The sequence below is a fragment of the Trachurus trachurus genome (genome assembly GCF_905171665.1).
Source record: "Trachurus trachurus genome assembly, chromosome: 18".
In the NCBI taxonomy this organism is placed as follows: Eukaryota; Metazoa; Chordata; class Actinopteri; order Carangiformes; family Carangidae; genus Trachurus; species Trachurus trachurus.
In genome coordinates, this window is record NC_139909.1 from 20,732,640 (window position 1) to 20,751,038 (window position 18,399).

At 40.2% G+C, this 18,399-nt stretch overlaps 1 protein-coding gene across 1 annotated transcript in view; it reads right to left on the minus strand.

Annotated features, from left to right (window-relative positions):
• Window positions 1–18,399, minus strand: part of sorcs2 (sortilin-related VPS10 domain containing receptor 2) — a gene marked incomplete at both ends in the record, with an annotated part of 304,429 nt that overhangs the window by 38,006 nt on the left and 248,024 nt on the right. Inside the window, 3 exons of the mRNA XM_083992479.1 lie at window positions 4,064–4,128; window positions 8,092–8,165; window positions 10,630–10,794. Of these exons, the coding sequence (XP_083848605.1) occupies window positions 4,064–4,128; window positions 8,092–8,165; window positions 10,630–10,794 (304 nt within the window). The remainder of the gene's footprint in view (window positions 1–4,063; window positions 4,129–8,091; window positions 8,166–10,629; window positions 10,795–18,399) is intronic.

Sequence of the window (18,399 nt, forward strand, 5' to 3'; positions counted from 1 at the left end):
AATGGACGGTCTTATCTATTGAAAAGCCTGGACTTTAATCAAAGCAGCATATGGCTGGGGGACTCATTAAAAACTATTAGATTGGACTAAGTGTTCATTTCCTGCCTGTGGCACAGACATCTCCTCATGACATTTGCTGTCTTCACACACCTGCAAACTCACACACTTCCTGCACCAAAGCAAAGGGAAAACTGAGTTATGAAAAAAGTGACTTTGGCAATTAAAGGGATAGTTCAACATTTTGGCAAATTGGCCCATTGCCAAAATTGCTATGGTCATAGCAGTAGGTTCGTTACCTTTAATTGTCGGTGCAAGCTACTTTTAGAACGGCGGAGCAGAGCCGCGAGCTGCTCAGAGCTACACTATGGAGGCTAATGGGATTTCTTGGTTTCCCTCATCAAACTCATCAAATACACAATCCAACAACTCCAAAATGCTCTGGTGGACAAGTTGTGACCTGCACATTTACCACGCTATGAGATAACAACGGAACGTTACGAGACAGAGTTGTTTTAGAGGTAAATTCATGCAAAACCGCTGATGCGCGTTGCCTTCAGGGACAGTAGCAAGCAGTCTCGTAACGTTCCATTATTATCTCATAGTGTGGTGAATTTGCAGGTCACAACTTGTCCACAAGAGCGTTTTGGAGTTGTTGGATTGTGTATTTGATGAGTTTGATGAGGGAAACCAAGAAATCCCATTAGCCTCCGTAGTGTAGCTCTGAGCAGCTCGCGGCTCTGCTCCGCTGTTCTAAAAATAGCTTGCACCGACAAATAAAGGTAACGAACCTACTGCTATGATTATAGCGATTATGGCAATGGGCCAATTTGCCAAAATGTTGAACTATCCCTTTAAGATGAATAAATCCTTGAATAATCTACGATGTTATACAGACTGCAGGATTTATGGAGAGATGTGTGCTCACATGTATGTCTCTTTATCGCTCCACGGGCTCAACATTTAAGTGTGTAAGTGCTTGCGTGTTTGTGTGTATTGTCGCATGAACAAGGTACACTCATGCTCTCCTGCACATCAATCTCCCTAATGACACAGACACACAAACACACTCCCTGCCAGCCTCTCTGCATACATGGCTCATTCATCAACCGACCACCCTCGTTTCTCTTGGATGCAAAGCCTCTGAAACTACGTCAACGCTGCTCCATAACTTTATGTCCTTCTCTGTAGCATGCCACCATTAAACCTCAGTCATTGGATGTGATGGGGGGTTACACAGGGCAAACAGATTGGTTTGGCATGCCTGAGCGCTCCAGCCCCCCTCGACTAACTATCTATCTGGGCACAGAAGCAAGGAGAGGAAAAGGGAGGAGAATGAAAAGGTGGAGGGAGGAGGAGGGGAGGGGGGGGGGCATGTGGTACTGTCTAGCCCCAGGAAGAGCTCTCATGTCTAGGCAGCTGGCCCAGACAGTCAGCCTCGCCCATTCACCCTCCACATACACAGGCTAGGTGAAAATTGTCACATTGCAGGCAGCATCTCTCTGTGCGTTGGTTAAGAGACTGTCAGTACGTTTACATGCACAGCTTGATCGAGCTATGCTCAAAATTCGATTTTGGCGTCTAATCGGACTTCTGTCCTTCTCCCAGTTTACATGCAACTGAGAAAATCGAATAACTGACGGGAACGTGTCCTCCACCTCAACACCAGGTGGCGACATGCGTCATTTCAGCGAGTTAATACAGCCCCCTTTTCCGGTTGACCTATAGGATTAGCCAGGCGGCAGACTGGAATTTTCGAACAACAGCAAGATGGTTAATCGTACAGCTTTGTTCATCTCGTATGTAATGTGTGCGTTACTTATTGTGCAGATTAGGTGCACGTCATGGTGATTTCGAGAGGCAGACAAGAACGCCATAACGCTACAACAACAGCTTCTGCGACCGGCTTTCTTGGATGTTTTTGTTCCGGGGTCTTACGCCAGTGCGGGGGGTCTGGAGCATGCGCACATGCATTGTCGAGAAAGTCGAATTCCAATCGCATTATCTGGGTGTCTTAATCAGAGTTCTCCAACTCCGATTTCAGTCGGACTAAGGCGTTTACATGCACTTCAGTTGTCCAGTTATAGTCGGATTAAGGCTATAATTTGTTTTTTTCAAGTGTCATGTAAACGTACTGTGTCTCTTTAAGGGATTCAAGGAGTGCATTTACAGTATTGCATGGAAAACACTGAAATATATATATAAAAAAAAACATACCCTTGGCTTTGTTCACATGACCTTCAGGATTTGTTGCTGCTCTGTCTGCTCAGGTTTATTTAGAGTGAGGGATTATGGGTTGAGAGACCCAAAGGAGGCGAAGTCCAGAACACAGACAGCCACACAATCTCAAATACACTCAGTACTTGTATTACCCTGTTGGCCCTTATTGGCGGGTGAAGCATTAACCTGCCTGTCTGTCACCCAGCTGATATGGTAATCCAGCTTTGCTGTTGTTGCCCTGGGGGCCCACGACTCGCCTCCTTAACTCACCCATTAAATCCCCATTGACTCCCCCACCCCCACCCATGAAGAGGTCAACCGTTACTTTACATGTATTTCCAGTGTTACTACCTTGACTGATAGAGAGAGCATGTTTAAGGCCCCACTGGATCAAGTCACATAATACGGTTGAAGGTATCTGACAAACCTGACAAAACTGCAATAATCTTTCAATCATGGGGATTGAACATTTCATTTAAGGCTGTTATTATAAAAAGAAGAAAAGCTGTTTGCGCTCTTACTCACTGTCCAAAAAAGAAACTCTCTTTCCAGGTGCGTAGGCCAACAAACATTTAAGACAACAGGAAACAGCTCGCACACTGATCAAAAATGTGTTTCCTTATTTTTATTTCATCACCACGGTTGCACTTTTCTATTAATTTCTGATGGACCATTCATCCGTCGACCTCTCTAGTTGACATTCACACTTTTGATCAGTGTGCGAGCTTTTTCCAGGCTGTTATTATAAAAATCTTTTCAAACGAGAGTTTTTACTTTTGCAATTTCTTATAAATGATGTGAACAATTCTGCAAAAACACAGCATATTTGCAAACCATTTATTGTGAATGATGAGCAAAAACACATTAGCTTTTGTTAGTTTGCAAGTTTTTTTTAAGTAACATTTTTCTTTAATTTGATTGTGTACGGTGTGCTACACTCTCTAATTTCTGTGATTGTGTGTAGTCAATTTTTGTCAGACAACGTTGTGATTGAAAAGTTAAGACTTTACCACCGGAGGTCCAGATATACTGTACCAGGTTTTGAGCTAGCCCTGGTCTGAGTGCATCCATGTCTTGTGCATGTACAGGAGGTTGATAAAGCACACAACCTGCCACTGCCTTCTGAGACTGCTCAGTGTAAACAATGCAAGTTTTTCTGTAAATGTTTTCTGTGTACACACACTCAATTCTGGTCTTTTTTTTTAATTAGAAAAAACTTGTCACAGCGGAAGCTAAATGAATTTGTTTTCCTGTTTTGAAAACAAGTCTGTTGCTGTTGCTTGGTTGGTTTGTAATTGGTAATGGCACAGATTTGCATAATAAAGTTAACCAAAGTCTAAGGGTGTATTCAGACATGTGGCTCGTTTGCTTTGTTCCCCTTCAGAGGCTAAAACGATACAGTTGTTGCATTTTTCTTTTGGGTCGTTTGGTCGTGTTCACAAGGTAATAATCCCAACCAGTCCAAAGTTGTAAAAAAAAAAAAAAAAAAAAGCCATGCACGAAACAACTATTCTCTCATTGGTCAGCAATATTCTCAAATGGAAGTGAGGCCAAAATGATCCCTTCTTGCCCGCTTGTTTTATCCCGCATCCAAGCTCAATTGCTGTGTTTACATATGACCAAACCAACCAAGCTTTGGGGTTAAACATTCCCTGTTTCAGAACAACTGCTCCAAACAAACCAGGTCTGAATACTGTAGTGTACACCCGAACCCTTTGCAAAGGTTTCACATAACTTTACTTTGCATCATCAAATCTGTGACTCAGCAACCCCATTAAAGTGATTTGTGTGACCAACCGTGAACAGTGCCAAGAGATAAATGAGCAGGGACATCACAGTACAGTACCTCCACTTGAATCTTGCATTTCCATGTGCACCAGATCAGGGTCCACATCCACTCCAGACACAGACCTGCAACACAGGAGATTACCACATTTCACAAACAAAAAAACAAATGTTTATTCATAATGAAAGTGCTATTCATGGCCAACATGTTGGTTAACACTCTTGTATGCCAGCAAGAAGGTTGTGGGTTTGATTCCAGGGCCTCCCTGGGTGGAGTCTGCTTGTTCTCGCTATGTCTGTGTTGGTTGATTAGCAACTCTTAATTGCCCATAGTGTGTGAATTTAAATGTGTGTGTGTTGTTTATCTCGGTTGGCCTTGCCATAGACTGGTGACTTGCCCAGGATGTGGGATTGGGATTGTATCATATCATGCAGGACATTTATGCCTTCATTCAACTTTTTTGTATTCTCTATAATTAAAAATATCAAACTTTTTCTGCATCTCTTTTCCCATGCAAATGAATTAGGACATGTTCAATTCTTCAAAACTTTAGCTTCTCTGAACGTCAACATCTTCAGTATTCTTTCAGCTATAGACTTCAACCATTAAGACTTTCAGCTATTGAACTTTTTGAAATCTCCAACAGATTTTGATTCATGACAGTTTAAAACTTGTTGTCATTTTTGTTCATTTTACAATATAGTTTATAATAGCGGTGTAGTGTATCGCTTCACCTCATCTGAAAGTTTTCTCTCTGGGCCACATTAATCTATGCTCATTCTATAAGTACAGTTGCAGACAAACTTCTTTTAGTTCAGAAATTCTGCCTGTCTAAACTTACACACTCACAGAATTTGAATTTTGGGCCTCGGATGTCGAGGCTCCCCATTAAAATTCAACACAAAATCAGAAGCTTATTTCCAGAGAAAAGCAAAAGAGTCCCTATTTTAACAAAGTTTGAGAAGTTTCTTGATGTTATTCTAAATGATTATCGTTTCATGTTATGCTTTTGAATTTTGAATTTTAACATACTGCGCAATGGACCTGTTCTGTCTGCCCTTCTGTAGATAGTAAACCAAATAGTTCATCTGATTAGGACTGTGTAGTGTAGTCTGTGAAATTTCCCCAGCCCAGTAAAGATAGAGTGGAGATTTAAAACCTCATTACATTGCCTTTAGAGACTCTTTATGAGCAATTAGCAAGACAGGGAGGGAGAAGGGGAGAGAAGCTGGATCATAGGAAACGTTACAGGATCTGCTGCTGCTTGTGATTTATTTCTCACTTGATCTGTGTGATCTGTTAGCTTACTGATCCATGATCTTTAGGGACTTCAGGCAGTGCATACAGTACGAGTGTGTACTTGTCTGCTAATCGATACAATAGAAATTCAAGTTTTCTGATGATACCACGACAAATTCAGAAAAAAATGACACAGACCAGACAACTGAGCAAACTAAACAGTCTTGTGGGGGATCTCTCTCTCTGTCAGTTTTTGAGACACTTGTTACTTCCTTGTCTCACTGTCCTATGTGCAGCTAGGGAGAAGAAGGCTCTTTTCTTTTTCATTACTGTTTTTGATGGAGAGGCCCATCCGAGTCATCATATTAAACAGCTTTGCCCGAGGCATTTGCAGTCAGATAAGAGGTACATTTAGCTAGAATACCAGTGTAGTGGCAGCATATTGCAAAAACATCCTCCCTGGGCTGGAATTCACTATCATGTTTGCTCTGGTTTTACTATTGGATTATTCTTTTATCCATAAGCCTTTTTACAGCATTTCATTTTTATCACCTGTTCTCAAACGTTTGCTTTTGTCGTCAGCTGTCACCCTGTGAAATGTCATTTCAATTTCAGAACCACTGTTACTTTTTATTCAGAATGACAACACAAAAAAAACTTTACAGCTTGGGGTTACAAGAACAAGGTCCACTGGAACACATTTTGTCAGACCACCCCCGCAGCCAAATGATTTTAATGTGATGGTTTTAATGTGATTGATGCGCGGCGGCTGCCAAACTCCTGTTCTCTTGTTGCTTTTATGACTGTTGGGCCACAGGCACGGCCGGGTAAAGTAAGAGCTAGCAACTGTAGCTAACTCTGTCTGCTCCTGAACACACACACACACACACACATCTATAGCACATGTATGCACAAGAATGTCCACACATTTTTCTTTGCAGTAGCGAGACGGTCGTAACTTTACTGTAAATGTGGGCATGACGGACTGAGTGTTTGTTTGAGGCAGTTTTACCTGAGCCAATCAAAATACAACAGTGTGTATTCAGTTTCAGAGTTAGTGATACACCAACATTTTTTTTCTGTCTTGCCTCACTCCCGAGTCCATGACAAGCAGATAGACACCATCCTTTTGACTGTGCGTGCAGTAACAAGGGAGATAGAGCCTGTATCGCCCGTAAATTAGCTTAGCTCAAACGCTGGAAGTGCATAGGTAGTGTTAGCCTGCCTCCTACCTGAGCCGAAATCAGCAGTCAGAAACTGATTTCATTTTAGCTCTTAACTCTGTAAATATATCACTTTATCAACATTTCAAACATTTTTAGGCGAGAAAGTAGCCGTTTAGCTCAGCAGTGTGTCGTTAATTTGTCTAAATACCAGCTGTTTACAATTTTGTTCGGACGAATTCGACGCTACTCACGCTAGCCGTTGTGACCAACGCACTTCCGGCTACTATCACAAAATAAAACACCCGTTGCCCTTTACATACAGAAAACCATGACGATAGAATTTGTGCTTTTACTTTGAAATAGGAAGCTAACCTACCCTTGATGTAGCTAGCTTGAACCAAAATAAACCGTCTTTGCTTGAACCCTCCGTTTTGACCGATCTCGTCCCGTTACCGGCATTTGACCGCTCAAGATGCCTTACCGGAGAGCTTTATCAGCTCTGAGACGAAGATCGGTCCATTTAGAGTTGCTGAAGAGTGTCTCTGATGACTTTAGGTGGAGGCAGGCTACCATTACCTATACACTTCCAGCGTTTGAGCTGAGCTAATTACGGGTGATACGGGCTCTCCCTCGTTACTGCACGCACAGTCAAAAGGATGGTGTCTATCTGCTTGTCATGGACTCGAGAGTGAGGCAAGACACAAAAAAAAAATGTTGGCGTATCCCTTTAAGGTGATGGAATGTACATTGTAAAACAATAATTTCTTGTCCTACATTCTTGATCCTTTCAGCTTTAGTAGGTCAAATTTCCACATTAAAATGCATTACATCACAACTAGTACTATTTAGTTTTAAGTCACTACACTTTTTTACAAATTGGTGATTTTCAGCTTTTGGCTATATGTTCAAAAGATGAAGGATTTTAGTCATTAGATGTCTGGATCTGAAATCATCTGGGGAAACATGCTGCGTAAATGTTAGATAGCTCAGCTCCCAGCCACTGGAGACGTCCTGTCCTGTGTGAACTGAAGAGTGTCGGTGAATCACTGATGTTTAAGGTCAAAGTGCTTTATTAGTTTTATTGGTTTTAATGCTCTGCTCTGTTTGGCATGGAGAGGAGGAGGACACCTCTATGGATCATTCAGCTGCTGGTAAAAAAGCTGCTATAATTTTGAGGAATGTTGTGTTTATAGCAGTGGCATCAGGAAATGGTCAAAAAAGAAAACCATTAACAATAATAGCTGCTGGGGAAAACGTATACATCATTGTAGCTAAATGTGGGACTGTCTGTTTGGTATTGTATGTATCTCATGGACCAGATAGAATTGATGGCAGACTAGTTTTGTCTTAATGGTTAAAGAGTTTCACATGATCAGACATAATGATAGTAACTCATTTGTAAGATTAGTGAATAAAAAGTATTGACTTCATCTTGCCAAATAATGACCTTGCATCAAAACATGAAATCCGTGTTATCAACTGTATAGATAACATATTCATGAACATTTATAAATGCTGAATAAAGGAGTGCAGCTGACGCACTGCTGCTGCTCCGCTCTACTGTATCACCTTCGAAAAAAGAAGTTTAATTCATGTGTGTCTTACGGCGTTACCGTGAGACACATCGAGCTGACGTCTGAAAGGCCTTTTTGATCAATAATGAGAAAATAAAGTTGAACTGACCAGAAGATTCTGTCCTTGGTCACTCGTTCCTGAAGCAAAGTCCACTTGCGTCCCAGGTCTGTGGAAGCAAAGAGCTGTATAGAGGAGAGAAAGAAGAAGACCACGTTTAGACATGAGGAACAAGACCAGGTCAACACCTCTATCTCTCTACAGTTGGCTCCTCAAATGTTGGCTTCCTTTTCATTATTAATTCATTTCTGATTTATTTTTGATAGACAATGTTGCTTAAATGTGTTATTGAGGCTTTATTATAAGGATGAAAGTTAGATGTAAAGCTGCTGATATGATGTCGATATGACACCAGCAGGTCTTTTCTCTGGCGACACGGCCTGTGTGTTCCCAGATATACATTCTAATACATTCTAAATCCTAACCACATTCCTATAAGTAGATTTACCTTTTACAATGGATGATAAAATGACTCTATTGGACAAAAAAAGCAAGACTTTAAGACTGAGCTCAATGAATTCTTAATAAGAGCGGTTTGTATGTGTGTAAGAATGTGTGCTTAGGACTTAGGAGCAGAGTGTATTTGTACCAGTGTGTATGTGTGTGTGTGTGTGTGTGTGTGTGTGTGTGTTGTGTTTAAGCTTGTATGGCAGTAATTGCTGCCAAAATGAAAGTATATTGATTGCCCTGCACAAGGTATATCTGAAAAGCTGGGAAAAGACTTTACCACACAAACTTCTTCTATCATACAGAAACAAAACATAACTTTATGAAACTGTGGAAGCGCTCATGAATATAAATGAACATGGATATTCAGGAGAGAGAGGTAGATACGTTAGTAGCTCATTCCCCAACATCACTGATGCTCTACCCTACGGGCACTACCTAGTGTCTCCATATATGTTCATAACAACCTGTCTTGCTCAGAGCCATTAGAAACTATGACTCATCATTTGTGAACAAATTCATTCCTGGAGCATTTCTGTGGAAAAACGATGGAGGAAAACTGAGTCTGACCTTGATAGAAATCTGTCCCTGTGCTGATGAACCCTTTTAATTCACACGGACTGCTAAACGTCCTCCATCATCCTCTGGCTAAATGATTTTTTTTTGTTCTGTTTGAATGGATTCTTCCATCTGCAGTCCACCCATATGGAGCAGATTAAAACCTAATTGAATCTCTTGTTTAATTATGTGTAAATTATTGAAGTTGAGGAGGGGCTGGCTCAAACTTATGAATTGTGGGACCTGGTGTCCGACCTCTAAATCTCCTGCTCCAGTTCCACGAAGACAGTGAACTTTTCAGTTAGAATGAGTGTGTAAGGATCTGTGAGACTGTCCAGTTGAAGTGACAAGCAGTTTCTATGCATATATATTAAACATTATGTTTTTTTTTTTTATAACAAACAAAATGTCTCTATAGTGGGAATCAAACAAATTCATTATAATAATTTAATGCAATTGATCGTATTGATCTTTATTTCATTGTAATGAAGCATGAATCTTTTCATTGTTTTTTTTTTTCAATTGACCTGAATTGACCTGTTTCAATAAACTAAATGAAAAAAAACTAACTAAAATGTACATTTTTGTTGCCGTGTGCTTGGAGTCACTGAATGCACGATATAGAAACTGGTGCGACAGTTGCATGACTGACTCTTAGTTGAATTCAACTTTTGGAGGTGGCTGGTTTACTGCTAGCTTTGGAACAGTAGAACCTGTATGCTGCAAAACAAATAAATGTTCTTAACATTTAACATTGCTTGACCACTACTTTTGGGTCATTATCACAGGTTATGGTCTTAATGTGCCTGGAAATAAATTGTGAACAGTTCAACTCACTCACTCCTTCTTTTATCTGTTACTGTTTCATTTACAGTAATGTATTTGTAGAGGCTTGACTACTTTCTGTGGCAAATATAAAGTATACTGACTATGTTAGCCACTCTTTCATGCAGATCTGCTGAACTCTGAATCTGAGAGTCTGCGTCAGACTGAGGCTCAAACATGTGGCTGAGTCTCTGATGAGTCTCTGATCTTGCCCCTGGAGCACCTGAAGCAAGCAAATCCTGATCCACAATTCTCAGTCAGGAATCAAGAGTAGATGAGCTTCAGACTCAATTTATAATTCTGACATATATGTTGAACAAAATATTAATCAGTTTTATATATATATTCTTATTAATCTTTCTCACATATTAGCCACATTTACTGTATGTCAAAGAGAAATGTGAAATGATCACCTAACCTGTTTATTTGTAGACAATCTTTGTATTGTAGTTGTGTTCAGTTTTCTGCTGCAGTGTGGAAACATTTAGGTTAACTGTTTTAGTCTGACCTCCAGATAACATGGTTAGAATATTGTCTGAATGAACTGTTTTGTTTCACTTGAGAAGGTTTCCCTCCCAGCTGTACTGTTGTTTTGTTAATCACACATCCAGTTTTCTCTGAGGTTTGTTTTCTTTTACTTTTTGAGAAAATTGAAATGAAATGCATCGCTGCAGTGCCTGCAGAGAAATCTTGGTGGTTCAATGTCAGTGCCACCTTTTGTTCCCTTTTTTTGTGTTTGTGCAGCACTGTGATACTCACCCTGCCCTCCTTGCAGTAGGCCAGGAGCTTGTCTTCCTCCTTGGGGTGAAAGATGATGGTGTCTGGGGTGAAGGCTATGGGCTGTCGCTGGAAGGAGGACCCTTCATCTGTGCTGATAAACAGCATCTGATCCCGCTCATTTATGGACGAACCCACCAGCACCACCTGTGAAACAGACAAAAAAAAAGAAAAAAAAGAGGGGTCAGTGGTGAATAGGGTTGCAAAATTCTGGGAATTTTCAAAGTTGGAAACTTTCCATGGGAATTAACGGGAATATGTGGGAACTAACGGGAATATATGGGAATATATGGGAATAAACGGGAACAAATCCGAAATTTACAAAATTGAAAGTTGGCCCTTAACAGGGAATTTTTTTTTGGGGGGGGGGTTTATGTTTTTGTTGTTCAGTAAAATAATTAATTGTTCATACAAGAATTAAAACTTGATAAAGTTCTACTCACAAATGAATCTGTTGAAATGTCATGTTTTTTAATTGTATTATTTTGCATGGATGTCTGCTTATGACAAAACAAAATATTTACATTTATGTTTGGATATGATATAGTTTGTTTAAATTACCCCCAATTTCCTGTTAATTCCCATAAATTCCCCAAAATTCCCATAAATTCCCATTATTCCCATAAATTCTCATAATTCCTGTGGAAAGTTTCCAATGTGGAATATTTCCAAAATTCCCCAGCTTCCCATGGAAAGTTTCTGGAAATTTACTGGAAATTGTCCGCCCCTTTGTAACCCTAGAGGTGAAACATTAGAACATTGTGGCGTATTCACTTGTAAGTCTCTTAGAGTACATGCATAACCGCTCTCATCTGCACCTGTCCATCTACAGTACACATTTTTGCAAACCTGTTATATAGCCTATTATTATATTACTTTGTTATAAATGAAAAACTGAAACATCACATTGACTGATGCGTGAACTGAGGTGCTCCTTTTTCTCTTGATCGGACTTGAGGGAAAGCTGAACAGAGCAAAGTACAAGGCTCTCCTTCATAAAAACATTGACCAGCTGCTTCAATTAAGTATTGAGTAATGGATCCGAATACATACTGTATATCAGTGTGATTTTTCCTTTCCTGAAATTCTGTTTTCACTTTTCATTATGGGATATTGATTGTGGACTCATGAGGAGGAAATAAATTCAAATGATTTTAGCATAAGGCTGCCATGTAATGAAGTGAAGCTTTCTTAATGCTCCTGGATGCACTCAGTGCTACAGTCATTCCCATATTTCTATTGGAAAACTGAGTAATATAAATGCATTCACGGCCACACGCATGCTTATTCAAGGCCATTTTACAGGCCATAAGGACTTTCAGTGAACTTTATATGCTGCTTGGGCCATAGCAACACTGTATTGATTATCTATTCAGAGTTATATAGCTCATAAAGTTAAAGAATTAAAGACCTGGGCCACCAGAACCTGCCAACCCACCAATCACAGTTATATCCTGGAAACTCAGGCCCACAGGGCTGATCGATGCGACTAATGAACCAGTCACATTCATTAGGAGTTCATGATAGGTGAGCTATTGAATTAGTTTTTCTAGATGCTGCTGTTTACAGCTGGTCTGTATAGAAAGTATTTCATAGTACAGGAATCTTCTCTACTGTTTCTTATGTTAACCAGGTAATGTTAAATGTTTTTCTAAACCTCTGGTTCAATCAGTTGCCAATGTTTTAGATTAACAGCTACAAAGCAGTGCATAAAGAAAAGTGTTGTTTTAATGGTACTTTAAAACATGATTGTACATGTATTATACATGGACACATAGAGGCAGTAATTAGGAATCTTTTCCTTTTGATAATAACAACATCATTCAGACTCCTGATCTGAACCATGAATAACCAGGCACTGCAAAAGTATTTTTTTTATTTGTTGTAAGAGGTTAGTACTTCACCTACAGTGTTTGTGTTCAGTGCCTGCACTCAGGTTGGAAATGTCACGTTACTAAACTGGACTCCACAGCTGGAGATCTGAGCAGAGGCTTGGGGCCCAATCCAATACCAAACAGCCCAAAAGCAGCCATGCATTCTGTACAGTAACTACAGGCAAGACATGAACATAAACCTTTCATCCGCAGTTTAAGACATTCCACACACATTATGTATCTTCTGCCTCTCTTAATCAAAGCAATAACAAAAGACAGTTTTGGGGTTACGTCATGAAATGGCAAGGGATCATGGGAATAGTTGTTTTCATTACCATTAGCGTTTTGGTTTGGATGCATTCAGTGTCAGTGGTTCAGGGAATGAAACAGAAACTGTTGATTATCACTGTTAAAACATCGCTTCACTGACACTGTATGGAGGACGGAGGTGTCAGGGAAGAGTTTGTTCTGCTCGTTTTTCTAATAACTTATTAACCAGATGTTCAGCAGGTTTTTACCAGCAGCTGAATGATCCACTGAGGGTCCTCCATCTGGAGCTGAACTAACTTTTACTCAGTTTATTTCTACAGTATGACAACTTCAGGTCCAGACAGCCAGTGGCTAAATTTATTCATTTCATTAAAATATAGAGTTGGAAAATTCAATGTAATGAAATGTGATGTAAAAGATGCATGAGGCTTTAAACTATAGATAAAAGTTGATGTTGAGCTTCTGTCAAACAAACACAACACTGACACGAGATCATACAGGATATGACATCATTGACCGACTGACTGACAAGAAGCGTTACCATGCTTCAGATCACAGATTTTTCTGCTTTGAGAATTCATTTGGGATAATGGAGGAATTCAACAAGAGCATATAGAAGACTTGTCTAGTAGTTTTAACACTAGACATGATAGGTTTATATACTTTTAGGGGGCACACCCTGAATGTAGGGCTGCAACATCCAGAGTGGTAAACCAGGAACACGTTTGGTATCTTGCAACATTTTGCCATAACAGCTACAGTATAACCCCCCCTTCAACACTACATAAATACACTATACCAGTGTTTTCCAACCTTGGGGTCGGGACCCCAAGTGGGGTCGCCTGGAATTCAAATGGGGTCGCCTAAAATGTCTAGGCCTAATTGATAAAAATATTTCTGATTAAAAAAATGTTTTTAAACTAATCATTATTCTTTTTAAAATTATGATATAAAAACACCACACACAATCTGAAACAACTATATTTGATACCTCCACTTTCTCGAATATAAATCGAGTTTGCCAAATCGGGGTCGCCAAAAATGTGTGATGTCAAAATGGAGTCATGAGCCAAAAAAAGGTTGGGAACCACTGCACTATACACTACAATGCCAAAGACCCCCCCCCTCATGGTGTGACTCTTACTCACAGACGCTTGACCCTCTGAAGCTGTAGCTCAGTCGTTTCATTCCATTAGATAGATAAAGTGAATTTGTGGGCACAACAAGCTCCATGCACACACAGATCACGCTCATGACAACAATTCCGCTGCATGTGTAGAAGCCTCATGTCATGTCAGCAGCTCTGTGTTTGAGAGCTGGCTCTGTGTTTGCGTTTAACTCTTGCATGTTCTGAATACAGGTCCCTGAGCAGCAAAGGCCTGGTGTTTGTTTGGCTGATAGAAGAGGGACAACAATGGAGGAGGGCATATTGCTTTCATGGACACACTTTCATTATATATGTATTGGGAATGTGGACTAAGCATTTGCACATTGGGAGATGCCCAGAGTGTTTTGCTATTGAAAGCCAAGCAGCTCCACTGGAGAGCTCACGGTTCAGTGCCTTGCTCAAGGGCACCTTAAGAGGTTTCACTCTGTTTTCTCCAGTGGTTTTCGGGATTTAAAAACACACTCCATGCAGTCACAATCTGGCAAGTCTCTCCTCTGAACTGCCTCGCATAAATGAGTATAATGATAAAAATTAAAATGTCCCTGTTGCTTGGCAATGGAGGATTTATTTACATGATGTCTCTTTGTCCACTGCAGAATAAAACCCAGTTCTGAAGCACATTTCACTGTGGTTTTTCTTCACGGCCCTGTGGGACCGGCTCATTAATCAGGTCGGCCTGCCTCCTGCCAGCATGTCTCTTTTTAAAGGACATCACTCAGTCTAACCTAGTGGAGCTCTGACAGCTGGACATCACACACACACACACACAGCGCCTACACACACACACCACGTCACTGACTGAAAACGTACAGTGAGACCACCAGTTGTCTCATTCATGAGCCATGAACATGTGTATGTGTGTTTGAACCTTTAAAAATACACACTGTTGTTCTTCTGGGTCAAATTGACCCAATCTGTTCCGTCCTCCATCTTTCCTTCTTTCCTTCCTTTCTCCCTTCCTTCTTTCCACAACCCATTTTCCCTTCCTTCTTTCCCGTCTTCCTTCCTTCCTTGAACAAATCTGTTCCCTCCCTCCATCTTTCTTTCCTTCCTTTTTCCTTTCCTTCTTTCCACAATCCCTTTTCCCTTCCTTCTTTCCACAATCCTTTTTTCCTTCCTTCCTTCCTGTTTGACCCAATCTCTTCCCCTCCCTCCTTCTATCTTTCCTTCCTTTTTCCCTTCCTTCTTTCTTCCCATCTTTCCCTTTGTCCTTCTTTCCTTCCTTCCTTCCTTCCTTCCTTCCTTCCTTCCTTCTTTCCCTTCATCCTTCCTTTCCTTGACCCAGGAGGACAACAGGAGGGTTAAGTATGATGTAAAATTGTGAATAGCTTTATTAATATGATTAAATGGAGACCCAGTGACCCAGCATGATGACTAAAAATAAACTTCAAAAATAAATAAATAAATCCATTAGGTTGCAGGGTGGAGGCTGCTGGATTAGGAAAATGATCAAATAAATATTTCTAACCTTTTTTTTTTAACATTTTGCAATCTTTCAAATGTATAATTAAAGTTCATGGGGTTCCAAATAAAGATGCACCGACTCACTTCTGGCATTCTCTCAGTTTCCCGATGCAGTGACATGACTTGCCAACAAGTGGCACTGTTGTCAAACAGTAAGCATGGCTTCAAAGTGAAGCTGAGACTGAGCTTGGGTCTCACAGATAAGAATGTGAGTTTTTGAGGAAGAACCAGAGATGAGGAAGAGTGGGGGGGCTGGGCAGAGAGAAACTACAATTCCCTCCCTGTAGCAGCAGTTATGGTCGTTCACAATCAAAGGACTTTGATACATTCTCCCTCGTAATGATTTCCTCCTCCAAGTAATAACTCGAGCTTCGGAAAGCACAGTGCTGCTATTGTGCGCTGCAGATAAAAGCATGGCTCCAAACTTCCTGTGTCTGCTCGGGGTTGTGACACATTCATGGGACTTATAGAAAACAAAAACGTGGCTCCTTTTAATCTGCAAAAAGGCTTAAACGGCAGTGTGGCTTTCCAGAGTGCTAAGGGAAATCTGTGCAACATTTGATAATCTTTCCATCACAGTTGGCCTGACAAAGGCAGCTGCCGAAGACACACAAGTCCTGCTGTTTCGATAAACATCAGAAGCTATCATCCTTATAATCTATTATAAAACAACGCAATCTTCTTAGTATCTTAGAAGAGCCTGTGGAGGAGGAGCGGCTGCTGGAGCATGATGGTGGTCTACAGGCCAGGGGAGGATGAGAATACTTGTATACATATACAGTATATATATATCTCTGTTGCATGTCACAGGTTGAACTAGGTGAAGGGTTAGATGGTGCTGATGACGTGAGCGATGAAAGCTTTCCAGGTCTTTAGAATGGAGAAAGCTTGTACATGATACAGACACGCACAAGAGTATAGCAGCATGTCAAACACACCTGAAGACCGACATGCCATTAAAAAGGCTTTTAAAGGGGCACTTAACAGATGAAGCTCAGATTACCTGCTATTTACTGATACTAATGCACCGACGTCATCATGGGATATCTTGAATCAGGTTTCATGGCTTCTTGTTAAAACTTTTTTTAACATGAAATCAGCATTTCAAAATGGAGTAAGGGTATTTAAATGAAGCGTAGGCTGAACTGTTGAAAGATGCCGCTGAGCTGCATTATGGGAGATGCACGAGACAGTGTTTAAAAAACGGATTGAAGTGGATCAAATTTAAAAGATGAGTCCTGTTTACAAAGTTAATGCTGAGATCTGTTGAAAATGACATCACTGAAAAAGAAAAACTGGACAAACAATATATTGGCTAGTGATTGTGGTTGTACTGGACTTTTCACGGTGCATTGTGGGATGAAGGTGGGTGATTTCGGGCACCATCATTGGCTCAAAAACAGCCCATAATGTATCAAGTATAATATACAATTCTTAAGTTGTAATAAATCTGAATAAGCATTTGTGATTGACATGTTCCGTTGATTTTTTTGTATTTGAGGCGTGGTTTATGAAAGCCCAGAGCTGTTTATTGGGCGTTACGAATGTCTATTAAATGTGTATGTATGTAGCCAATCGTATCATACCCGATGATGTATGTAGAGAGACAGAAAATCCGCTTGCTAAACGTTGACCTTTTTTCATAATAAACTTGCGATCTAAACTAAAATAAACTAAAAGAGCGAATAAATTTGCGTGCAAGGCAGCATGGGTATACCCAGGCTAATAGACACTAGTGGTTTCGTCCGATGCGTTATGAACTGATGAAGCCCAGCGAAACGTCTTCCTAGACAAATACAAGTCCAGTTGCCTTCGATTCGATTTGTTGCCCAGAAAATACTGAAAACTATCAGGAACCAAATGCTGGCATCAAATGCACAGATTTGTGATCTTGTATTCTTAATGCACCCAAATCTCTCAACTTCGGCTGATTCATATATAGAGAGTCAGTGTAACAGCCTCTCAGGCCTCTAACCTACAGAAATATATTTTTGTCAAGTTATTTTATCAAGTACATACCATAATCTTCCTGAGGTAGACAAGTCTCACTTTATTTAACAGTAAGACAGAGGATCCAGTTTGACTCCGTTACAGAGATATATTAAGACAGATAATCATAGAACTTATTCAGTGATGTTCTTTTTTAAGGAGAAAAGTGGGCCCAGCCTATTCGTACATATTTATAGCTTCACTTATACAATTGTAATCTCTAAAAGGTGACAATATTACCTTGCTGTTGGGGCGCCTCGGGGGCTCACCTGGTAGAGTACCCATCACGTACATGATTGTTTTTGTTGTGCTGGGTTGTGAAGTTATAGTTAGATAAAGTTCAGAAGAAAAGTTATTCAAAGTTTATAGTAATTAAGTTATTGCAGCTTTTTAAATTTATTTCATCATTGTCAGCGCTCTTACAGTATTTGATTTGTCTTTATCTTTGTAGCTCATCAGTCTGTCAACCATTAATTTGTATGAAAAATGCTAATAAAGTTTGAATGACTGACCACATGCTATAAAGGAAGATGTCCATGTGTTCTTTGATTATAAAGCAGGTCTAGTTTCTATATTAATACTGTGAATGTGTTTTTACAGATCAGTGCATGGTCTGTATTCAAGAACTGAGCCTTAAAACCATGTTGTCTTGTCGCAACAAAGAGGATGCTGCTCTGCCATGCCCCCATATCATCAAGCGTGCAGGATTGGCTTTCCAGGAGTGTTGATCTGAGACCTCCACTGTTCTTAGAAAACAGTCAGCCAATCAGGAGCCTTTAAACCAGTGGTTCCCAACCTTTTTTGGCTTGTGGCCCCATTTTGACATCACAAATTTCTGACGACCCCCACGATCTTGTGATCATCGCGTCAATCAAGATACGCCAGCTCAGATATTTCTATATGCTGCATTTTATTTGAACTCAATTTATATTCGAGAAAGTGAAAGTATAGAATACAGTCGTTTAAGATTGTGTGTAGTGTATATAT